This window comes from Pelophylax lessonae (assembly GCF_965119305.1).
Source record: "Pelophylax lessonae genome assembly, chromosome: 1".
Taxonomy (NCBI): domain Eukaryota; kingdom Metazoa; phylum Chordata; class Amphibia; order Anura; family Ranidae; genus Pelophylax; species Pelophylax lessonae.
Window position 1 is genome coordinate 49,782,153 of NC_138768.1, and position 25,633 is coordinate 49,807,785.

General features: G+C 44.7%; 1 protein-coding gene across 2 annotated transcripts in view; it reads left to right on the forward strand.

Moving 5' to 3' along the window:
- The window catches only part of DYM (dymeclin), a 678,939-nt gene that overhangs the window by 285,450 nt on the left and 367,856 nt on the right, over positions 1 to 25,633 (forward strand). For both annotated transcript variants that reach the window (XM_082254562.1, XM_082254563.1), the window contains exons 9-11: positions 3,471 to 3,653; positions 13,037 to 13,215; positions 16,130 to 16,255. In XM_082254562.1, the coding sequence (XP_082110688.1) occupies positions 3,471 to 3,653; positions 13,037 to 13,215; positions 16,130 to 16,255 (488 nt within the window). The remainder of the gene's footprint in view (positions 1 to 3,470; positions 3,654 to 13,036; positions 13,216 to 16,129; positions 16,256 to 25,633) is intronic.

Consider the following 25,633-nt stretch of genomic DNA (forward strand, 5'->3'; position numbering starts at 1 on the left):
AATGTGAATTTAATTAGTCAAGCATAATTCTTTTCTAAAATCCCCCTTGCTATAAGCTATGACTGCTTATAGTCTTTCTTTGTACAGCTAAATAGCGGTAATCCTTATACATTTTTATGCTTTTAAACTTCAATAAAAGCAGAATATACCACAAAAAATGGCAGCTTTCACATAGCGACAGAATACTGCTGCAGTTAGTAAAAAGAATGCCTTTATTATTGCCAGAACTATCATGATAACTCACTAATGGGAAAAAGATTAGTTCAATGGGAAACCACGGGTATTACAGGGAAAACTAGTCCTTGCCATCCACTTTTGTGTTCACGGCTTCTCCAATATAGCATATAAGCTTTCCCAAAAACTGCCATTTTTCCATTCCATGGTACTTTACTAAACAATATTATTTTGTTTTTTAATTTGGAATCGCCCTTTAGAGCCGGTTCACACAGGCGCGACCCGACTTTGCCGGGCGACCTGTGAAGTCGCGGTGCGCAGCTCGCACCGCAACCTCGGAGCGGCATGCACGGACTTCATATCATTGAAGTCAATGCAGGTCGCTCCAGGTCGCCCCAAAGTAGCTCAGGACCCTTTTTCTAAGTCGGAGCGACTTGTGTCGCTCCTATTAGAACGGATCCTGTGCTAATCTATGGCAGGCGACTTGTCAGGCGACCAGGTCGCCTGACAAGTCGCCCCAGTGTGAACCGGCTTCTAATGGGGTGAGAGCAGTGGGACATGCAAGTACCACCTGGCTACCTTTTGGCATCTATTCATGGCAGCCATTACCTTTAGGATCCATTCACACCACGGTGTGTGCATTGAGCGCACATGCTAGCGTTCCTGGTGTAAATGAACCCTAGGACAAACAGGTGTATTTTTTTGTGACTTTTCATGTTTCGACTAGATGGGCGTTCGAGACATCTCCTGTGCTGGTAGTGGGAAGTGTAGGTTCATACTGTCCATCTTTGGACATCTGTTCAGGACCGCAATTTCCTAAACCCAAACAAGTGTATTTTGCTGCCTGGTCATGTTTAGCCTTCAGACACCGTGACTGCTGACCTTTACAGGGAAAATAGTAGCAAAGCTTTCTAACTTGTCCACCTTGTTCCCCACCGATCAGCCAGAAATTTTTTCCTGTACCCCAAAGATCTTAGATCATTACAAAATCTGCCCGTTCAGTACGCTGTCATCTAATGCTATGGGTACTTTTATATTACATGGTCATTTTCGATAGATAGGGATTCTTTATTCTGCCTGACATCAGTGTCGGGTTTTACATTTTACTTAAGCCTATTTTTTAAATGGTTCTTCGGTTAGTTTGATGAATGCTGTGCAAATCTGCTTGCTGATGGATCAGAAGGTTGAGAATTTGTGTTTTGGTTGCCAGAGGAACCATCTCTCCTGGGTCAAATACCATCTTACTGATCTCACCTCGAGCATGAGGGCCTTGATGAAAATTTTACAAGCCTGCCATGCCCAGTAGTCACATGTGCATCATAAAGTCACCCAAAATTACCTGCCTTTCTAAGCGAACCCAGCAGGCTTATATCCTGACGGCCTGTGTTCCACAGTCCTGGTTTCTGAGAGTCACCTCTGATGGTTGTGTAGAACAGTGGTTCTCAATTCCGGTCCTCGGGACCCACCAACAGGCCAGGTTTGCAAGATAACTAAATTACATCACAGGTGATCTCATTTGCTGCTCAGTGATTGCAGTATTCTAGTCTGCATCCCCCAAGGTAATACTTAAAATCTGGCCTGTTAGTGGGTCCCGAGGACCGGAATTGAGAACCACTGGTGTAGAAGATGTAAGGCCATTGGAATGTTTTTCCTCGCCTGCCACATTTTACAGGCTGTGAAGGGCAGCTTGCTCGATTCCTGCATGACCTCATCGCCCGCTCTTGTTTGTTGTACAGCTGATTTTGGGTGGGAGCATTTGGCTCTGGCTTGGGGACTGCGCTTTTAAAGGAATTGTTAGGAGCCTTCACCTAGGGGGATTTAAAAACTGTTCTTCGTTGCTAAAGAAATATATCTTTTTGATCCTTTATATTTGGTTGGTGGAACGTCAGTTCTATGGAGCGCAAGTGACAGCTTTAGTGGAATTTAATTTGACAGGTCTCTGGGGGTTTTAACAGAGGACGCTTCACAAATCTGGAATGTTTAATACTAAGCAGTCAGTAAAAAGAATGTCTTTAATATTGCCAGATCATATCAAAGCGGAGTGATGTTTGATTTAAAGAACCACAGTAGTCAAATAGTAGAATCATTAATTGCATTGACAATGCAGTGCAGGAAACATTTCAGCTGTGCCGAATGCAGAAAGTCCACTTGATTCACCATTATTCAAGTTTCTAATCATTTTATATTCATAAACGGATCAGAACTTAGAGTGTCTTTGGCTGCAATTGCAACCTCTCGCCATGTTTTTTTTTTCTGCAGTTCAAAAAAAATTCTAAACCAAATTATCCTTAAAGAAATACATTGAAGCATATTTAAACCCCAACAGCCCTTTACTTTGGAAACTGAACTTTTTTCTTTTTTGGGCTTTTATCATGTATTTTCACCCGGTGACCTTGCCAGTAAGGGCTTGTTCTGCTATGCGGCAGCCCCTCAAAAAATTGATTAACAATATATCAGTTTTCAGAGAGCGTTTGGCTGGCGGTTAGGAGGCGATATGTCTCCTTAAACACTATTAAGGCTCCATGCACACTAGCGTTTTTCTTAAGTTCTAAGAGCTGTTTTTAGCATTTTTAAGCTAAATAGTGTTCTAAAATGTGTCCATGCACACTACTTTAGGCTATTAGCATTTTTTTGCTCTTTAGCTTCGAGAAGCAGAAAAATAATTGTTTTTGTAAAAATTTCCTGGAGCATTTTTCCAGTAGAAAAAAAAAATGCTAAATGCTCATAACTGCTTCCATAGGCTACTAACAGCTTTTCTTGAGCTTTTTTATCCTTCATATACTGCAAAAATGCTAATAAAGTGCTAATGCTCCTAAAAGCTTCTAAAGGTTACTAAAATGCTACTAGAAGCTGGCACAAAAATTGCTATTATCGGCATTTTTTTTCTAGCTTTTTCTGAGCTTGAAAAATGCTAGTGTGCATGGAGCCCAAAGAGGCTGAGCCACCGCATGCATTGAGGAGTAACACCATACATCTCATGTTGGCCGGTGGTACCAACCGATGAATGCAATATGCAGCTACATTTTTGCCAACGCAAAGTAGCTGTATGCCCTTATATAGGAAGCAGTCAAGGGGTAGTAAAACTGAAGCTCAGCTGCCTCTTTTTTTCCACCCCCTGGCTGCTTGAGTGAATGAGACCTTCCACACATCCCGTTCTAGGGTTCCATGGTTCACTAACTATGGAGAAACATGAATGTCATCCAAGGCTGCTCTCGACACAAAAAAGGAAATATTTGGTGAAATGTTTGGCAATATTGGCGCTACTTCAGTGACATGGTTGTGATATTGTCTTTCAGGTGGACTTTGGACAGTGCTAACACTAGGGGGCGTGGGTAGCAAACCAACCCCCCAACAGGAGCAGTCTTCACCCCTGGCTAACCAGAGTCTGCTACTTCTTCTAGTCCTCGCCAACCTAACTGATGCACCAGATTGTCCGAATCCTTTCCGCCAGTCTATCACTTCCTTCAGGAATACACAAGGTATGTTGTCGTTGTAATTTAAAGTGCTGGTCCAGCCAAAACCGTCGTTTTTTTTTTTGGTTATTTTGTACCTCCTTCCACCCACCACTTGGGCACTCCAAAGGTCAGATCTCTGCTTAGGTTTAATATCTTACTCTTCCTGTTCTAATTACTGTAAGGTCCATGGAAAACCTAGCAGAGAAAGTGTGACCCCTCGCAACCGGCTTGACAGCTGTGTAAAGATCTCACCACTGGGGTTCCTAGCTAAAAGAAGGATATTTCAACACTTTATTGCACATCCAAAAGGGAAATAGTTTTAGATGGATTAAACCTTTTACACTGTTCTGGAAATATATTAAAGGAACACCCCTTCGTGTCTTGCCTGTAGAATTCTGGTTGGCATTAAGTAAAAAATGATTTATGCACAACATTGACTTAAGTACTGTAGTGTTTTTTGTTTCACAAAAGCGTTATTGCATTTTTTGAAAGCTTTTTTTTTTTTTTTTTTTTCTTTCAACTAGCAAAACTAAAGCCATAAAGGTAACATTCAGATGTAGATGTACAGCAAAGGCAAGGATATTTAATTCTGCTTGCATATTACAGTGGCAATCATAGGCAAAGGCAAAACATTACAATCTGCAGGGCACCACGGGTTTCATTGATAGCTTTGAGGAGGGGGATACTACCTAATCTATAGGGGAGTGCTCCACGTTAGCAGGTAAGAATGCCTCTCTGGGATAGGTGGGAGAAAGGGGCACCAATTAGACCAAAGGCAAAATGTTAGGAGTAAAAAGGAGAGAAGGGTGGAACATAGGTAAAGTAAAGATAAATGAAAATCAGAAGGGAGTATTTGCCTGGGTTAGTAAGGAGGGGGGAGGGAAGGGAAGCAGAGAATAGTCCAGTGTGGATCACCTGCTGGGTGCAGCAAAATATGGGTATCCGTTGTCCTCATACCTAAAGTAGAGTTCAGTCAATGTTCAGATGTGTGTTATAAGAGATCCAAGGGACCCAGACCTTCAAAACTTTGGTGTGAGTGTCCTTTAGTACGTGAAGCTTCTTATAGACCAGGGGTCTCCAAACTTTGCAAACAAAGGGCCAGTTTACTGTCCTACAGACTTTAGGGGACCAAACTTTGCCGGTGTGAGTAGAACACCATTTCCTGGCATCAGTGGGAATGATCTATAACCCATCTTTGTTTGGGGGGGGGGGGGTAATGCCCTATCATTAGAGTCTGTGAAAAAGAACAGTGCCCTGTCGTTTGTGTCAGTAGGAGGTACAGTGCCCCATCATTTTTGTCCGTGGGAGGTACAATGCCCCATCTTTGGTGTCAGTGGGAGGATTAGTGGCCCATCATTGGTATCATTAGGGTGAATAGTGCCGGATTGTAGGTGTCAGTGGGGGGATTAGTGCACCATTATTGGTGTCAGTGGGGGGACTAGTGCACCATCATTGGTGTCAGTGGGAGGGTTGGGCACCATCATTGGTTTCAGTGGAAGGAATGGTGCCCCATCATTGGATTTGGCAGGAGGAATGGTGCACCATCATTGGTTTCAGCGGGAGGATTGGTGCCCCATCATTGGTTTCAGTGGGAGGAAAAGTGCCTCAAGGGCATGATAAGGGCAAGCAAAGCGCCGCAGTTTGGAGACCACTGCCATAGACCATAGTCCCTATGAGCCCCTTTTGAATCTTGTGAAGTAGTGTTTTTGGCATGTGAATATACAGTGCCTTGCGAAAGTATTCGGCCCCCTTGAACTTTTTGACCTTTTGCCACATTTTAGGCTTCAAACATAAAGATATAAAACTATAATTTCTCTGTCGCTCATTGACAGACGTAGTCTTCTTGATTCACATCAATTGGGTTATGTTGTCTCCGCAGGAGTAGGACTAGGCAGAAAGAAAAAACGTTCTGGCTCCACCCTAGGGGCAGTCCCAGAGGGTATATCCTCCCTCTCTCTGCTACAAGGAATCAGTTTTTTTCTGTCTAGTCAGGAGTAAGGACCTAAGTTCCTTGCTGGGATCTTTTGGTCCTGGAAAGATTTTTTTTTTTTTAGAAAAAATATTTTTTTAGGTAGTTTTCTCCAGTGTTTTTTCCTGTGAGATCTTCAAGCAATTATGCCGGATCTGGGCGACACTAGTGGTCACCCCAGCCGGCCTACGAGCGCGCGCAGACCATTGCATCGCGCTTGGTCGGCCGCGACACATTCAAGTAAGTATGCGGGGCCGGGCGACGGGCTGGATGTTGAGATCCAGTGGTCACCCCGGTTTCTGCCTACGAGCGCGTGCAGACCAGAGCTCCGCGCTGGGTCGGCCGCGACGGAGTCCCATTGGAGGGACTGACCTTGCGAGTTAAAAGTCTCGCTTGGACGCCAGGAACCAGAGAGTCGAGGCGTCCGGAGTGGTCAACAACCCCCCACCCCGGTGGAGAGGGTATTGTGAAGAGAGGGTGCCTGTCGGTTCGGTATGGTGAGTAAATGTTTCATTTTTTCCTCGTTATGAGGCAGTATGGAATATGGGCCCCTCCATACATGGTCAGTATCTATCTGACACTAAAAATCCCCCTTGTAAATACAATGGGCAAGCGGACTTGGTTTGGGAGCTAACACTCTACCCAGCAGACTGCAGTATTGCAGCAGACATAGGAGGTATAATCCCACCTTAATTGTAGTGGACCTCCTGCAGATCGATAAACCGCCATCAGCATGATATACAGGTGGATGTGCTGGGAAAAACGAGACTTCGGCAATCCGCCGCCATTTTGCTGTAGACCAGGTACATGTATGTCCGCAGGTCACGTCGGCCGCCATTTTTTTGGAGTCTATTGTCTCCTGTATGGGGGCGGCCATGTTTGAAGAGCCCAGCTAACCTCAAGGAGAGCTGGGAACGCCGGAAGGCGTACACAGGGGGCGGAGCCACTTCCTTCTACCCGGGAAAATGAACACAGCTCTTTCCAGTCTGTAAGAGACAAACGCTGACTGCAGTTGGTAGGAAACTTCTCTGCATCGGGTGGTGAGCCTTGAGGGTCCCTCTCTCTCTCTGTGGGGATCAAGAAGCAGGTACTCTGAGGGGCGCTATTGCGCTAGGGGGATACACATAAAAAAAAAAAAAAGAAGGGTTTTTTGTTTTTTTCTGGCAGAGATGTCCTGAGTTAACATGGACCCTGCCACTCATGTATCTCCACCGGATTCCCTCGAGGTGTCTGCAGGATCCTCCAGCACCCCACTGACGATTGAATCATTGTCAGCTATTATGGAAACTTTTGTGTCCCGGGTGGAAGTGGCTTGTCAGGGACAGGGCGCAAGAAAGCGACCCCCGCCTAACCCCATATTATCTGAAACTTAGGATTCAGAATCTGAGCCTATTTCTGCAGTTGCAGGTACCTCATCTGGGATTGGTGTCTCGGGTACTGTCTCTTCAGACAGTGAGGAGGATGTTTCGGCATCAGCCATATCCCGAGAGGAAGCGTTGGTAAACGCTTTAATTGTATCTGTTCAAGAAACCTTAAGATTACAGGGTACTCCGTCGGAAATAGCTGAAACTGAAATCCCCTTTGGGACTAAAAAACACATCAAAGTGGCGAAGGTTTTTCCATTGCCCAAATGTTTTGGCAATCCAATCAAAGAAGAATGGAGTCTGCCAAAACGCACTTCTGCTATTTCTAAACGCATTAACAGGCGTTATCCGTTTGAGGAAACCCTCATTAAGAAATGGACAGAACCACCTGTGGTGGATTCACCAATTGCTAGATTGAATAAAGCCACGGTTATTCCTTTAGAAGACGCTCCGTCTTTTAAAGATCCGGTGGATCGCAAGATAGAAGCTATGTCTCGCACCATGTTTTCCTTGATTGGATCAGCTTTCAGACCAATAATTGCTATTGGGCTGGTTTCACAGACTGTAACTGAATGGACCAAGTGGTTACGCCGGGACTTAGAAGAGGTCCCTCAGGCGGTATCAGATTTGTTGGAACAGATGATACAGGGATTACAGTTTGTGTGTGATGCGGCGTTAGACGCCACTCCATTATTGGCGCGAGCATCTGTTTCAGCAGTGGTTCTCAGGCGTACACTGCGGCTAAAAGGTTGGTTAGCCGACCAAGGTTCCAAAAAAGCATTGGCTAATATCCCCTTTTTAGGAGAGCGTTTATTTGGAGCCAACTTAGATGAGATCATTAAGGATCTCACGGGAGGAAAGAGCACCTTTTTACCGCAAAATGTTAAGGGTAAAGGACCTCGTCAAAGACGAGGGCCTTCTTTCTCTGCTCACAAAATTTTTTTCGCCCCGCAGGTGAAAAAATTAAGTCCTCCAAAGCTCCTTCAGGAGGCTTCAGGGGTTGTTGGTCGGGCAAGCAAAGGCCCGCCCCCTCCAGACCTGAAGATAAGTCTACCAAAGCCTGAAGGTGCGCCCCCACCCATAACTGGGGTGGGGGAACGTCTTCGCCGGTTCCCGGATCCATGGCTTTCCAGAATCCCGGACAAGTGGGTTTGCGAAATCATAAGGTCAGGGTACAAGATCGAGTTCGATCTCTCCCACCAGCGCGATTCTTCCCTTCCAATATCCGACTATCCCCGGATCGTTTAGAAGATCTGCGGAGAGCAGTCACGGATTTACTACAACAAGGAGTGGTAGTCCACGTTCCTTGGACAGAACGCTTTCAGGGGTTTTATTCAAACCTATTTACAATACCCAGGAAAGAGGGCAAAATGCGTCCAATTCTGGACTTAAGGGCACTCAATTCCTTTCTCAACATAAGAAAATTCAAGATGGAATCCATTCGCACAGTAGCAGCCTTCCTGCATCCAGGGGATGTCCTAGCGTCCATAGACCTCAAGGACGCCTATCTTCACATTCCCATTTTCGCAGGACATCAGCGGTTTCTACGTTTTTCCGTAGAAGAGAACCACTATCAGTTTGCGGCATTACTTTTCGGTCTCGCCACGGCTCCTCGGGTCTTCACGAAGGTGTTGGCACTACTGCGCCAAAGAGGCATATCGATTCTTGGTTACCTAGACTATCTTCTGCTTCATGCAGAGTCTCCTCAGACCTTGCTACAAAACATAGAAATTACTATAATTTCTTTACAGGAATTCGGGTGGCTGGTGAACCAGCAAAAGTCATTTCTGGTTCCCACCCAGAGGCTCGAATATCTGGGTCTAATTCTAGACACAGTCAGGACAAGAGTTTTCCTTCCGGTAGGGAAACTCCGGAAGATTCAATCAGCAGTCCAGTTGTTACTATCCAACAGCTGGTCTTCCCTTTGGACTTGCATGAGGGTTCTGGGGTTGATGGTGGCTTCCTTCGAAGCAGTCCCATTATCCCAGTCCCATACCCAAATTCTTCAGCAAGAGATTCTCCTCAGATGGAATCGGAATCCGGAATCCCTGGACTATCGGATCCGACTGAGCGAACAGACCAGAGAGTCTCTGGTCTGGTGGCTTCGGTCTCCGATGCTCAGCCAGGGAAAGTCATTTCTGCCAATATATTGGACGGTAGTGACCACGGATGCCAGCCTATCCGGATGGGTAGGAATTCTTGGTCAGTTATCCGTTCAGGGACTTTGGTCCCCGGAAGAATCCAGGTTACCGATAAATGTATTGGAACTGAGAGCGATCAGACTTTGTCTGATTCACTGGACCGAGCAGCTCCAGGGCAGCCCGGTTCGGATCCAGTCGGACAACGCCACGGCTGTGGCTTATGTCAATCACCAGGGGGGCACCAAGAGTGTCCGGGCGGCCAAGGAAGTGGCTTGCATTCTTCGCTGGGCGGAACGGTTTGTTCCAGCTATCTCTGCGGTGTTCATTCCGGGGGTGGAGAATTGGCAGGCAGATTATCTCAGCCGTCAGACTCTGGATCAGGGGGAATGGTCCCTCCATCCAGAAGTTTTCCACCAGTTGTGCCTACATTGGGGCACCCCGGATGTGGATCTGTTGGCATCACGATTCAACAGAAAAGTACAGAGATTTGTGGCTCGCTCCCGCGATCCTCTAGCAGAGACCGCAGACGCGCTGGTCGCCCCGTGGGGGCAATACCAGCTAATGTATGCCTTCCCTCCTCTCGGGTTACTGCCAAGACTTCTTCGCAGGATAGAGGAGGAAGGAATTCCAGTAATCCTGGTAGCTCCGGACTGGCCTCGCCGAGCTTGGTACGCCGACTTGGTCAGACTGGTGGCGGACGTCCCGTGGAGACTTCCTCTCAGGGAGGACCTACTGTCTAAGGGACCGATCTTCCATCCTGCTTTACGATCGCTGGCTTTAACGGCCTGGCTATTTAGACCCAGGTGCTGAAGGACAAGGGTTTGTCAGCTTCAGTTATTCCTACTCTAGTTAAAGCAAGGAAAGCGACTTCCAGAAAGATTTATCATCGCACCTGGAAGTCCTACATTGCATGGTGTAAACCCCTGGGGTTCCACCCACGATCTTATTCGGTTAGTCGAATATTAGCTTTTCTGCAACAAGGGGTTGAGCAGAAACTGGCTTTGAGCACTATCAAGGGTCAGGTCTCAGCATTAGCTATCTTCTTTCAGAAGCCTTTGGCTACTCATTCCTTGGTGCGGAATTTCATCCAGGGGGTTGCGACATCTGCCTCCGCCAGTGCGTGCGCCGTTACCACCCTGGGATCTTAATTTAGTATTGTCGGTTCTTCAGAAACCTCCCTTTGAAGATATTAGGGAGATTCCTCTACCTACGTTGTCCCAGAAGGTGGCCTTCTTGGTGGCTATCACTTCTGCACGCAGGGTGTCAGAACTGGCCGCATTATCTTGTCGTTCCCCATATCTAGTGGTTCATAGAGATAAGGTGGTTCTTCGTCCGAATCCATCCTTCCTACCAAAAGTGGTTTCAGAATTTCATCTGAATGAAGAAATTGTATTACCTTCCCTGTGTCCTAAGCCCAGCCATCCTCGGGAGTTTGCTTTACACTCCTTGGATGTGGTCCGGGCGATCAGGGTATACTTGAAAACGACAGACTCGTTTCGCAAGACGGATTCACTTTTTGTGATCCCGGATGGACCCAAAAAGGGGTTGCCTGCATCTGCCGCGACTATTTCCAAATGGATCAGACAGACGGTGGTACAGGCTTATTCTATTAAGGGTCGGGAGCCCCCGTTCCCTGTTAAGGCGCACTCCACTCGGGCACTTAGTGCGTCATGGGCCTTTCGCCATCAGGCGTCAGTGGTCCAGGTGTGCAAGGCGGCTACCTGGTCGTCGGTGCATACCTTTACAAAACATTATAAAGTTGATGTAATGGCATCGTCTGATGCCTCGTTTGGCCGCAAGGTTTTGCAGGCCGCCATTTGAGGAGACCAGTGGTCTACCTCGAGGGTTTTTTTCCGTTGGAATTTTTATTTGAGTCTCATTCTTTGCTTATAATGAGCCTTTAAAACTTCTAGTTGGCACCGGTTGGGCCTTCTAGATTGGATTTTGATTTCTGTCAATCCCACCCCTCATTTGTGGCACTGCTTCTGGATGTCCCAATTGATGTGAATCAAGAAGACTACGTCTGTCAATGAGCGACAGAGAAAATCGGATTTTTGTAAGATCTTACCGTAAAATCCTTTTCTCTTAGCTCATTGACGGACGTAGTACCCGCCCCTCTATCATTGAGTTGGGTTGGGTTAAATTCTCTGTTGCTGCTTTATAACAGAACTGATTCCTTGTAGCAGAGAGAGGGAGGATATACCCTCTGGGACTGCCCCTAGGGTGGAGCCAGAACGTTTTTTCTTTCTGCCTAGTCCTACTCCTGTGGAGACAACATAACCCAATTGATGTGAATCAAGAAGACTACGTCTGTCAATGAGCTAAGAGAAAAGGATTTTACGGTAAGATCTTACAAAAATCGATTTTTTTTGTGAAGAATCAACAAGTGGGACACAATCATGAAGTGGAACAAATTTAATGGATATTTCAAACTTTAACAAATAAAAAACTGAAAAATTGGGCGTGCAAAATTATTCAGCCCCCTTAAGTTAATACTTTGTAGCGCCACCTTTTGCTGCGATTACAGCTGTAAGTCGCTTGGGGTATGTCTCCATCAGTTTTGCACATCGAGAGACTGAAATTTTTGCCCATTCCTCCTTGCAAAACAGCTCGAGCTCAGTGAGGTTGGATGGAGAGCTTTTGTGAACAGCAGTTTTCAGTTCTTTCCACAGATTCTCGATTGGATTCAGGTCTGGACTTTGACTTGGCTATTCTAACACCTGGATATGTTTATTTGTGAACCATTCCATTGTAGATTTTGCTTTATGTTTTGGATCATTGTCTTGTTGGAAGACAAATCTCCGTCCCAGTCTCAGGTCTTTTGCAGACTCCATCAGGTTTTCTTCCGGAATGGTCCTGTATTTGGCTCCATCCATCTTCCCATCAATTTTAACCATCTTCCCTGTCCCTGCTGAAGAAAAGCAGGTCCAAACGATGATGCTGCCACCACATGTTTGACAGTGGGGATGGTGTGTTCAGGGTGATGAGCTGTGTTGCTTTTACGCCAAACATAACGTTTTGCTTTCTTGCCACTCTTCCATAAAGGCCAGATTTGTGCAGTATACGACTGATTGTTGTCCTATGGACAGAGTCTCCCATCTCAGCTGTAGATCTCTGCAGTTCATCCAGAGTGATCATGGGCCTCTTGGCTGCATCTCTGATCAGTCTTCTCCTTGTATGAGCTGAAAGTTTAGAGGGACGGCCAGGTCTTTTCGTGGATTTGCAGTGGTCTGATACTCCTTCTATTTCAATATTATCGCTTGCACAGTGCTCCTTGGGATGTTTAAAGCTTGGGAAATCTTTTGGTATCCAAATCCGGCTTTAAACTTCTCCACAACAGTATCTCGGACCTGCCTGGTGTGTTCCTTGTTCTTCATGATGCTCTCTGCGCTTTAAACGGACCTCTGAGACTATCACAGTGCAGGTGCATTTATACGGAGACTTGATTACACACAGGTGGATTCTATTTATCATCTTTAGTCATTTAGGTCAACATTGGATCAGTCAGAGATCCTCACTGAACTTCTGGAGAGAGTTTGCTGCACTGAAAGTAAAGGGGCTGAATAATTTTGCACGCCCAATTTTTCATTTTTTTATTTGTTAACAAAGTTTGAAATATCCAATCAATTTCGTTCCACTTCATAATTGTGTCCCACTTGTTGTTGATTCTTCACAAAAAATTACAGTTTTATATCTTTGTTTGAAGCCTGAAATGTGGCAAAAAGTCGAAAAGTTCAAGGGGGCCGAATACTTTCGCAAGGCACTGTACCTTCTTAAGTTAAGTAGTGTAACTTCACAATAGTGGTGTGTCGTCTAAAATTTAGTAAACTTTTTAATTTAGTTTTTTTTAACGTGGTCCTGGGCCTAATTACAGATAAGTTTGAGATGTCCATTTCACTACACCACTCAGAAATGTACAATCTTTTATTTCAGACAGCTCTGTTCCACCCAGCCCCAGCGCACACTCATTCCAGATCAATTTCAACAGTCTGTACACAGCCCTCTGCGAGCAGCAAACGTCTGACCAGGCCACCCTCCTCCTGTACACCTTACTACACCAGAACAGCAACGTTCGCACTTATGTCCTGTCCCGCACAGACATTGAGAGCCTTGTAAGTATTGCTTTTCATTTATATATAAAAAGAGAAACCTTTGTTGAGAGAAGTAAGCAGGCCAACATCTTCTGAAAATTCCAGTTGCCTAGCTGTGGTTCTGATCCGCTAATTTTAAAACCTTGAGCCACTGACCTGAAACACAAACCAAGCGTACATTCTGACATGTTAGAGATTGTAAACTAAATAGACTTATAAATAATGTTATTGATTGGCAGATTTTTAAAGGAACTTATATAACAAACGTTAGAGAGACAGTGGTCATCTGAAGGCTCCTAGCTTCTGAATGTGCACTGTGTGGGGGTCATGCAGCTTAAAAGCAAACAATGTCAGATTTCATGTGACCGCACATGAACACTTACTATTTATTTTATTTGGAGCCTGTAAAGCATTGCAAAAGCGATCAGCAGATCGTTGGTGCCATACAGCTCTTCTGCAGACCTCTTAGTGTATCTGTGTGCCTGTACATCCCGGGCAAGCAGAAACACTGACAGGAAGAATCAATGAATTACGGCACTTTACAGCGCTGACAGCGGCAAAGGATGTCCATGCTTGTAGTTTATTCACACACAGAGCTGTGTGAATGAATGATGCAGCCGTGTGGACAGAGCCCTGCACGGCCGCACTGATTTAAAAAACTGACGACTATCATGGGGAACTTCTCCCTATACTGCTGTCACATAGAGGAGGGGGACGCCGCGGCTGCAGCATTGGGAACATGTTCCCAAAGGTGAACTTTTCTTTTAAAGAAGTAGACTGCTTCTGTAATTAGAAAATACACTGCTCAAAAAAAATTAAAGGAACACTTTTTAATCCGAGTATAGTATTAAGTCAAGGGGGGGTTGTTAATCAGTTTCAGTGCTTTGGTGTTGATGAACTTAACAGGTGCACTAGATGGACAACAATGAGACGACCTCCAAAATAGGAAAGGTTTTGCATGTGGAGGCCACTGACATTTTTTACCTACGCCTCTTTTCTTACTGTTTTTTCACTAGTTTTGCATTTGGCTAGGGTCAGTGTCACTACTGGTAACATAAGGCAAATCCTGGACCCTATAGAGGTTGCACAGGCAGTCCAACTTTTCCAGGATGGCACATCAATACGTGCCATCGCCAGAAGGTTTGCTGTATCTCCCAGCACAGTCTGGAGGAGATTCCAGGAGATGGGCAGTTTTTCTAGGAGAGCTGGACAGGGCCGTAGAAGGTCCTTAACCCATCAGCAGGACCAGTATCTGCTCCTTTGTGCAAGGAGGAACAGGATGAGCACAGCCAGAGCCATACAAAATGACCTCCAGCAGGCCACTGGTGTAAATTTCCTGAACAAACAATTAGAAACAGACTTCATAAGGGTGGTCTGAGGGCCCGACATCCTCTAGTGGGCCCTGTGCTCACTGCCCAACACAGTGGAGCGTAATTGTCATTTGCCATTGAACACCAGAATTGGCAGGTCCGCCACTGGTGCCCTGTGCTTTTCACAGATGAGAGCAACTTCACCCTGAGCACATTTAACACATGTGAAAGGGTCTAGAGAAGCCGTAGAGAATGTTATGCTGCCTGTAACATTTAGTATGACCGGTTTGGTGGTGGGTCAGTAAGGGTCTAGGGAGGCATATCCATGGAGGGACGCACCGACCTCTACAGGCTAGACAATGGCACCTTGACTGCCATTAAGTATCTGGATGAAATCCTTGGACCCATTGTCAGACCCTACGTTGGTGCAGTGGGTCCTGGGTTCCTCCTGGTGTACGACAATTCCCGGCCTATTGTGGCGAGAGTATGCAGCCAGTTCCTGGAGGATGAAGGAATTGATACCATTGAATGGCCCCCATGTTCATCTGACTTAAATCCAATAGAACTCCTCTCAGACATTATGTTTCAGTCCATCCGATGCCGCCAGGTTGCTCCCCAGTCTGTTCAAGAGCTCAGTGATGCCTTGGTCTAGATCTGGGAGGAAATACCCCAGGACACTATAGGTTGTCTCATTAGGAGCATGCCCTGATGTTGTCAGACATGCATCCAAACACGTGGGGGCCATACAAACATCTGAGTACCATTTTGAGTTGCTGCAATGAAATTTCAGCAAAATGGACTAGCCTGCTGCAGTGCCGCATCATTTTTTTACCGTGATTTTTGGGGTGTCTTTGAATTCAGTAGGGTGATAATTTTCATTTCCATCAAATGATATGCCATCCTTTCATTCCTAACACATTACCCAGTCTGTATCCGTCTAGATATTCAGCATGATATTTTTCCACATTGAGATCTGACATGTGTTTAAAGTGTTCCTTTAATTTTTTTGTAGTGTAATTGTTCACGGTTAAGAAAAATAAAAAATCAAAAGAATAAAAAAAAATATTTTTTTGTCAACAAAATATCCTTGTTCAGAAAGGCATTATGTGTTACCATACAGTGAAAAATAAAGGTGCTAAGCTCTGAGCCGGACACCAACTCTTAGGGGGAAATCTGAATTGGAGAGAAAATTAAAGCCCAACTCCACCTATAGAATAGCTCCCCTCAATCCTGAAGACCCCCTTGCTTATGAAAAGTAATACATGCATGCCCTAAATCCTGAAGTTTTCTTGAGGATGCACAGATGATGTAGGTCCTTTCTCTTCTTCCTATGCTGTCCTTGGCGTAGTGTGAGTTCAGAGTGGTTATGTCCAGAAAGCGGATTGGATGCCGTCAGGCATAATTCAGTTCAAATTTCTGGGTCATATTATTCATTGAATGGTTGTATTGAAAAGTTTGTCTCAAACCTTTTTCAGTGGAAAGTGCACAGAGATGACTTCCTGCAGTCATGCAAAGAATGGAAGGGATCTGAAATGGGGCAAGAGGGTCTAAAGGTGACAAGTGGCAACATATTAGGAGTATAAGAAATGGGTTTGTGGTATAACTCTTATCTGTTGTGTTTGAAGGTTTTGCCCATTCTGGAGATCTTGTACCATGTCGAGGATCGGAATTCCCACCATGTTTATATGGCTCTGATCATTCTTCTCATCCTGACAGAAGATGATGGCTTCAATCGCTCTATTCATGAAGTGGTAAGACTTTTACTGTGCCAAAGAATGCAACAGATGACTGAAAGTTTCAGGAATTACCTTAGTTACCAAGCATTAAGTGAGCTTGGCATGAAAAAGGTGACCTTCACACAGTATAATTTGGCTTTTGCACTTTGTGTAAAAACGTGGCCAAGTACTGGTGTAGATTGCCTGGCCATCTATGCTTTTGTAATTCACCAAGTCGTTCTCTATGCTCACATTCTGCAATCTCCTGGCTCTGTTGGCCATGTATATGGGGCTCCTGTTATTTTGTTTTTCTAAAGCTGGATATAAAGGGATAGTTTTTGGCTGAACAAAAAAAAAAAACTAGCAGATTCCTCCACCCACGCCGATGAGGTGGAAGAAGAAATCTGCCGGAACATTGTTTAGCTGGTCCTGGTGCTGTCACAATAAACTAATCATAGGTGATTCTGGTTGACAGCGGGTATACAAGCTGGGGCATGGCGGACCCCTCCCCTCTTCATATTCCCTTTCCCGTCTGTACCCTACCCCCCCTTTTTTTTTTTTTGCGTCTGTTTGCTTGTTATAATCCCCTCTGGTCCAGTTTTGTTCTTTTGGGGGGGTTTTCTAACCTTAAAATGCAAAGGCGACCGGGCGCCTTGGTGTAAGGGATGCTAGTCTTCCATGCTTCAGTCCATTATAGTATTGAAAGTGGAACTTTAGTCCGAAAATTAAGTCCTGCTAAAAGGGATGGGTGAATGGTTTGGCCAGAGTATGAGTTTAGGCCAAACATATGCTGCTGTTCAACCATTCGCCAAACACCTGAATTTGCACGGAGTTCACCCCGACGAACACCCTGCAATGCACTCAGCGCTGCACAGTGCATTCTGCGCCCTGATTGGGCAAAGCATAAGCTAGTTGTTAAATGAGGAACTGCAGTCTGCTCACATAATTTGTAATAAAAACATATTTGCCAGAGCTGTGCATGCTGTCCTTAGTCTAGGCTTTTTACCAGACAAGAAAGAGGAAGTGGACTGTATAAGGTATTTACTGGCAGAAAAAAAATGTCTACATACCAGACGGCTCTCCTGTCAGTATTGCCGAAGATTACGGGAGGCCGCTGGCGGTCGAGCCCGCTCCTCCCGCGGTCTGCCTCCCGCTGTGTCTAATCACATCGGGAGCGCTCTCCGGCGGTGCGCACGCACCGCCAAAACCGCGTGCACATAATCACGTAGATCTACGTGATTTTGCGCAGCCGAGCCACCCTGCTGCAGTAAATCTGCGTGGGACGGTCAGTAAGTGGTTAAGCTTAATAAAATCATTACTCGTGAAAAAATTATTGTTAATAAAAAAAAATTAAATCTTATTGATGTCCCCCAGGGCACTACCCATACCCCTTTTATGGCCAATTACTTGCATATAAACCTTCAAAATGGGGACACTTTTTTTTTCATTTTTTTCCTCTTCGGATCCCAAAGACTTCAATGGTGTTCACCGTTCGGATTAGAGCATTTCCCCTGTTTGGGAGTTCTGCTGCAAACCAAACCGAGGGGTGTTCAGGTCACTTCTACCTTCTAGATCACTTCAGAATGGCCCCTTTTGCAGGTATAGCTATGTAAAACATTAAAAATAAGTGCCCATTTTGTTTAAAATCCTGTGGAAAAAAGGGAAGAATGTGACAAGCTTACAATCTTGTGACTTGAAGCATAGGCAGCTTAGGTCTCTGGTTGTCAGTAGCATTACTGGTGCTTCTGGGGAACATTCAGGAGAGCCTGAAACGATACAGCAGGGATTTCAAACTCTGCCCTTAAAGCACCAGTTTTATCTGTAAGACTATATATTTGCATCTACTCTTTATCATATTAACCACTTTCTGAACTCCCGCCGCATATTTACTGTGGCAGGCTGGCTTGGCTGTGAGAATCGCCGTACCTGTACGGCGATCCGTCCCCACTAGGCAGCTGGGATGCCGATCCACGGGACCGGCGGCACTGTTTGCCCCCGAAGTACCTGCGATCGCTCCCCGCTGAGAGAGAACACCAGTCAGCTGTTGTAAACACAGCTGACCGTTGTTCTCTCTGAAATGATCACAGAGCGCCTGTGATCCTTCTATATGGGATCACGGGTCTCTATGATCATTTCACAAGTCCCTCCCCCCCACAGTTAGAAACACTCCCCTAGGCTCACATTTAACCTTTTGACAGGGAAGGGGTTAATCTAGGCGTGATCAGTGTGATTATTACAGTAACAGTGCATATTTTTAGCACTGATTACTGTAGTAATGTCACTGGTCCCCCCAAAAATGTCAGGGGTCCGATCTGTGCACCGCAGTCCCGCTAAAAACTGCTGATTGCAGCCTTTACTAGTAAAAAATAAAAACGACATACATTTTTCCCCTAGTTTGTAGGCACAATAACTTTTGCGCAAACCAATCAAAATAATACGGGCAGGTTAGTGGTAATAATTTCCTTGTCATCCTAATTGTGTCATTGGAGAGCAGAGCTTGGTAGTCCTACAGGGAGATCTCACCAGTGAGTCCAAATTAACCTGATATACGTATGGGTAGCATTCTTGTATCAGACAAGGGCTGCACACACTGGCGTTCATGCGACCATATAATAAGGTGCTCGTGTTCTATACAGTCAAGCAGCTCTTATTGAAGCTCTGCCCTTAGGACCAACATAATAAATTGGCTATGATCATTGAACCCAACTCATTTTCCTTTTTCCTGCCTGGTAATGTCTGCCATTTAATCCCAAAATGCCAGCCTTGTCTTGATGTTTTTGCCATGTTCTGTTTTTCCAGTGTGTGTGGCTCGCAAGGCATCAGCACTCCGCTTGGGAAATAAATCTAAGTTTTCACCAGGAGATAATTATTTCAGTTTTGCTGAATTGGGACATTTTGCTAGCAAGTCGGAAATAAGTAAATGTTTTCTGAGGCATCAGATTCTAGTAGATTAAAGCATTTATTAAGGTGGACCAAGTCAGAGCTTAACTTAAAGCGCACCCCAGGTTGGGCACCCCCCCCCCCTTTCCCTTAGTCCTCAGTTCTTCCCTCTTTGGAGCCACACAGATATTTATCTTTTTACTTTTTCTTTTGTTTTAATAATTTTTATTAGTTTTACAGAATGGAGGAATACAATTTAGTATACATTTTTGCATTGTTGAGGCTATCAAGAACAGTAAAGGTATACAGTAGTACCAAAACCGAGGGATACCGGTATGGTCCCATATCTCAATCAGGTGGTACTCACAACCGTGGAGCTATCCGGGAACAGGCCACAGGTTCAGTAGTTTTTGTTTTTTTGTTTTTTTTTAAGCCCGAAGCGTGTGAATCACACTCAAAAAAGACTTAGCACCCGGTGCATAAAAAAGTGCACACACGCAAACGTGAACACACAAAAACTGCACAGGGTGTGCGAAATGGTCTGGCCTCCGAAGAGGTTGGACCTATACCTTGATCCCCCGGGGCGCAAGACTCCTGACAGGGACTGAGGTACTTCCTATGGTTTGCCTGGCCGAGACCTGGCAAACCCCGTTCTCCAGGGGGACTGCCGAAACAGCCCACCCCAAGTACTGGGTGGGGCTCCCCCGAAGGGAGACCCCCATGATAGAGGGCGAACTAAGCCAAAAGGCCATGTCCACCCTCTCCCAAGACTTTCAAGGTAGGCCCAGAGACCCACACCGTACTCGTCGTGCAGGAAGAGAAGAGTGAAAGTGAAGTGACAAACCACAAAGAAAAATACACACAAACAAAAAGGTGGGGAAGGGGGAGTGGAGGAGTGAATTAGTGCCTGAGTGAAAAACAAAGGCAGGCCTTCCGGCCGGAATAAAAATTCCTCTGGTCGAAGCCAAAAGGCCTTGCCCAAGAGGTAGGTGCTTAAAAAAGTGTGTAGGTGCAGTGACCATGGTGCCGAAAAACTCAAGGCGAGCTGCCCCTCACCAGTGAGAATTAAGGCACCCCTGGGCTGCCACCCCATGGGCACATACACTACGGGCTTTTTCTGCCCCGGCCCTAAGGCCAGACCGAGTGTAGCCCTAACCTACCAGGAGGCATCAGAACTTTAGACAGCTTAGGGTGAGCCTGCCTTCAACTGGGGACAAGCCTTTTGCAAGGCCAGATTCAACCCAGGAGTTGACTTGAAGCAAGTGACTAACCCAGGGTTACAAACCCAGAGTGATCCCATGAAAAATATTTAATATAACAGGTTCCATACTGTGATAGATTCAGAGTGAATTACTGCGCTTACTAAGGAAGAAGAAGAAAAGAGGCTGCAGGCACTCCAATACAACTATATTGTTACTAACTTATATAATCCTTATATGTGCCGCACTCAACATTTATAAAGTCAGATTCCTCACACTTATATAACCATTAAAGTGTAACCGCTTGAAAAAGTGCTGAGTGCATATAGTGTAAACATCAAACGAATGCGATATGTATCATCGCATAATAGGAAACATAGATCTCCCAATGCATAAAAACATATACTGTTCCTGAATCTGAAGTCACCCTTTTACATTTAAAGATGATAGGTTAGTAAACGGAAAAGAAAAGTGCTTAGTGCATACTGTGCAAAAAAATATTAATGTGCAAAGTCATCAAGGAGCTGAGTATCAATGTCCTATCCAATGTGGGGGTCACTGTACCTCTCAATAAGTATTGACCACCTCCACAATTTGGAGACAGCTCACACAAAAACAGTATAAATGTGATATTCCACCAAAACAAATTAAAACTTATATTAAGGTGCAATTGTGAAGTTCACTAGTGAAGAAAAATTGTCCAAAGAGTGAGAATGTTGATCCCCTAGTCTATGTCCACCAAGTCCACCAAATACACAAAGTGTAATTCCAAGTGAAAGAGCAGGTAAATCTCCACCAGTGTAGCTGCCTCCACAATAGACTCGGGAGCGCTTACTGGAATATGTGGACTCTTTATGCCTTTGGCACAGAGTCATGCAAGCAATAGGTTAACCACTTTACCACTAGAGGATTTTGCTGTCTTATGTCTGGGCCACTTTTTGCGATTCGGCGCTGTGCGACTTTAACTGACAATTGCGCGGTCGTGCGACGCCATACCCAAACGAAATTTATGTCCTTTTTTCCCCACAAACAGAGCTTTCTTTTGGTGGTATTTGATCACCTGTGCGATTCTTACTTTTTGCGTTGTAAAACAAAAAAAGAGCGTCAATTTTGAAAAAAACAACAATATTTTTCACATTTTTTTATATGTAGTTCCCCCCCAAAAAATGTAAAAATCAAAATTTTTTTAAATTTTTGGCCAATTTGTTTTCTGCTACCTATGTGTGGTAAAAAAATTCACAATAAGCGTATTTTGATTGGTTTGCGCAAAAGTTATTGCGTTTACTAACAAAGGGAACGTTTTCTGTCATTTTTGGTGTTTTTTTTTTTAACGCGTAATGGCGGCGATCTGCGATTTTTTTTTTTTTTTGCGGGACTGCGACATTGCGGCGGACAGATCGGACCCTTGACTGACATTTTTGACACTTTTGGGGGTACCAGTGACATTACTGCAGTAATCAGTGTTAATTATATGCACTGTTACTGTAAAAATGACACTGGCAGGGAAGGGGTTAATTTTATTGGAGAGGGAGGGGTTAATGTATGCCTGGTGCTTACTGACGTGTGTGGGGGGAGGTGACTGAGTGACACAAGGACAGATCCAGGGTTCAGCTATGCTGAACCCTGCAATCTGACCCTGCCTGTCACTTAGGAGATCCGCCCGCTTGTGTTTACACAAGCAGGCGGATCTCCACACTAGATCCCCGACGATCGGGGAAGAGCGGCGGCGATCGCCGCTGCTCCTCCCCTGGCCCGACTCCCGCTGTGACTGAATACAGCGGGAGCGAGAAAGGGGAGTGTCTGACGACGTAGTACTACGTCGTCAGATGATAACAAGCCACTCTGCCGCAGTAATATTACTGCAGGCAGATGTAAAGTGGTTAAAGGTCTTGTAGAAAACTATCATCACAGATAACCTTCTCCTCTGGTAGACCAATTCACTCAGATATGCGTCCTTTCCCCAGGACCCAGGTACTCAGAAAACAAAAGAAAGCCTCCACATGGTGTAATAACGCATGGATAAGTATATTTATTAAAAGTAGGAAACTTACAGTGTAGAAGATGAGTAACGGCAATGCATAGTGATCACAATCAGTTGGTACAAGCGAAATAGGGTGGTAGGTTCACTGTAACCCTTAACCCAACGTACGTTTCGTCTCCAAAGACTTCTTTTGGGGTAGCTACTCTAGGAGATCAACATTCTCACACTTTGGACACTTTTTCTTCACTAAGTGGACTTTACAATTGCACCTTAATATAAGTTAATTTGTTTTGGTGGAATATCACATTTATACCATTTTTGTGTGAGCTGTCTCCAAATTTTGGCGGTGGTCAATACTTATTGAGAGGTACAGTGACGCCCACATTGGATAGGACATTGATACTCAGCTCCTTGATGACTTAGCACATTAATGTTTTTGCACAGTATGCACTAAGAACTTTTCTATTCTGTTTACTAACCTATCATCTTTAAATGTAAAAGGGTTAACTTCAGATTCATAAACAGTATATGTTTTTATGCATTGGGAGATCTATGTTTCATATTATGCATTGATACATATCGCATTCGTTTGATGTTTACACTATATCCATACTGTGATAAACCTCCAATAGGACCAGAATTCGAGATATAGGACCCCGCATTATCATCAAAAAACATTTAGAAAGAAAGTCTCAAAAGAGCAAAAGCAGAAAAACCAGAGAAGGGGAACAAGAAATGTCTGACCACAGATCCTGGAGTCCAATGCCATCTCGCCAAAGAGACCACCTCTAATTATCCAGTGTCTGTAAATAAGAGAACCAGTGGTACCATGTGTTATCAAATAGCGGTTGTGTATCCCTTAAGACCTGGATTATGCTTTAGAAAATTTTTGAGCATTCATGCCCTTTTCCCAGTTGGTTTCTCACTGTTCATATAGTGTCCTCCTCCTTCCTTTTCGTACTGATGCGCCACCACCATATTGTGTAGCAGCCCAGGCTGGTATGATGATGCCTCCCTGGGGGTCTGTCTATGATGTTCTGAGCTCCCATTAATGATGTTGAATGTCATTCAACCCAGAAGAGCAGCAGCTGCAGGTTAGTAGGAGGCACAGGGCTACTTAAAAGTAGACTTTCAGCTTTCAGCAACCCCACCCTCCTTCCTTCCCTGAAGCCCCCCCCCCCCTGTATATATATATATATATTTAAACTTTACATGCCTTTTTTTTTTCTTGCAGTCTTCAGGTCTTTCTGGTGATTTCAAGGGTCTTTTTCTTCATTTTCGGCAGCAGTGTGTTGTCCTTTCTGCTGAACCAAATGGTGCGAGTATAATGATATATAAGCCTTAAGTACTGTGAGACCAGACTGCATCATGACATCCCCCCACATGAGGGGTGGGGGTCCATAGTAGCCTGGGCTCACAAGAAGTGGATTCAACCTGAAAGAGACCCAGCAGTACAGGGAAGAGGAGAAAGTTGTTGGGGGCAGGGTCATTAATTGAGCTTGGTGAGGATAAAAAGTGCTTTGCAACATTTTTTATATACAGATTGCTTAGCTGCAGTATGTTGGATCTCTGCAGTGAGGTTGCTGCTTCCACACACAGAGCAAAGCTCTTTTCTGCAGCTGAATGTTTAATTAGAATTGTAATCTGATGGCTCTGCCAGGAGGTATTTGTAAATCTGGACGGGAATACAAATCCTTTTCTTGTCACACATGATGTGGAAGGCTTGCCTAAGGCTAACTACGAACATTCGACAGTAGTCATAGCTGAGTTTCACTTTAAGCTGTGGCATTAAACGTAAAAATACATTTAGCTGGATGACATAGTTCTCATACACTTTACATGCGCTCTCCTCCTCCCTCTCTTCTCCGCTCTGTTGGGCTTTGTGTCCTGCGGTTTTGATATCTTGACTCCAGAGGCGAGGGCAGCGTTCCAGCTTCATCTCCAGTGTTGGCCAACATTTTCTGCTGGTTCTTATTCACTCATGTTTCAGAACAATAAATAAATATGATCCTTTTAAAGTCATTCAGCCTTTATGTTCTGGATTTAACGTGAGATCTTTTACTATGGAGCAAAAAGCGGTAGACTGGAATTACTGGTTTAATTTAGATCAATCTACCATGTGTTTTCTATAATATTGATCTGCGTCTGTTTGACACGGTATGTTGGATGGGAGAATCAGGTCATGTTTATTGCCTTATGCTAACTCATGAAATTTATTGTTCAGAAAGTGTAAAAGGCTCTTCTGTTTACATGTGTACCATTGTTTAAAAGCCATTTTCAAGAATACTCTCACCCCCCCCCCCTTCCCCCTTCCCCCTTCCCCCTTCCCCAGCTAACCTTCCTGAAAAAAAAAAAGTATAAACAATATAAGTCCCTTTTCTTTTGTCTGTTCATTGAAGGACACAGCTATAGCATCATGACTGATGGGTTTGATGGCACCCCCCAAGGTAGCATGATGTGAAGTGCAGTCAAAATAAAAAAACACACGTCTAAAGGGCAGCCCCATGCTGGTGGCCATTTCCCTCATCTGCAATACACAGCTCAGTTTTTTGCCCGACATGGAGGAGTTAGAATCTAGATAATTTGACTTCTGTTTGTCTCATTTGCTATGAGCTTACTCCTTTTAAATCTGGCATTGATAAGGGACATTCCATCTGTCATGAAGATATGGCTGTGTCCTTCAATGAACAGAAGAAGAAAATGGCATTTATTTATTCAATGTAAAATCCTTTTCTCTGAATTCATTGAAGGACACCGAACAAGCCTTGTTTGTTTGTCTCGGTGGTGGCATTCCTAATACTGCTGGCTACTGACGGATCTGTATGTTGCAGGTGGGTGGGGGGTTTGTCCGCTATAGGGGGGGGCTATTTTTTTGTTTTTTGCTGTACGTAGCATCCTGCTCCTTCTTCAGGTGGTGACATAAAACCAATCTGTCATGAAGATATGGCTGTGTCCTTCAATGAACAATAAATGATTCTTAGATTTTTACCTGCATTAATTCATGGTCACATGATGCATCAGGTCCCATGCTATCTATCCAGAGTATATGCTGCCGCTCTAAGGGGGTCCGCTAAGCCACTGTGTGAACTGTGTAGAAGTACAACATACATCAAAAAGGAGTAAAGACAAGTGCATAGTCATCCATACAGTAACAGGCGGATAAAGCATTGAATCTCAAAATCAACCCATAAGGAGATGAAGGCAAACAAATCCCACTCCACCCCCCCCCCCCCAAAACGAAACCCCCCCAAAACGAAAAAAAAAAAAAACAGAAGAAGGGTCCCCCTACGGTCCAAGTGATTCCAGTCCAACACTGTAAGATACACAAAGCAATAAAGTACACAGCGCCCCATC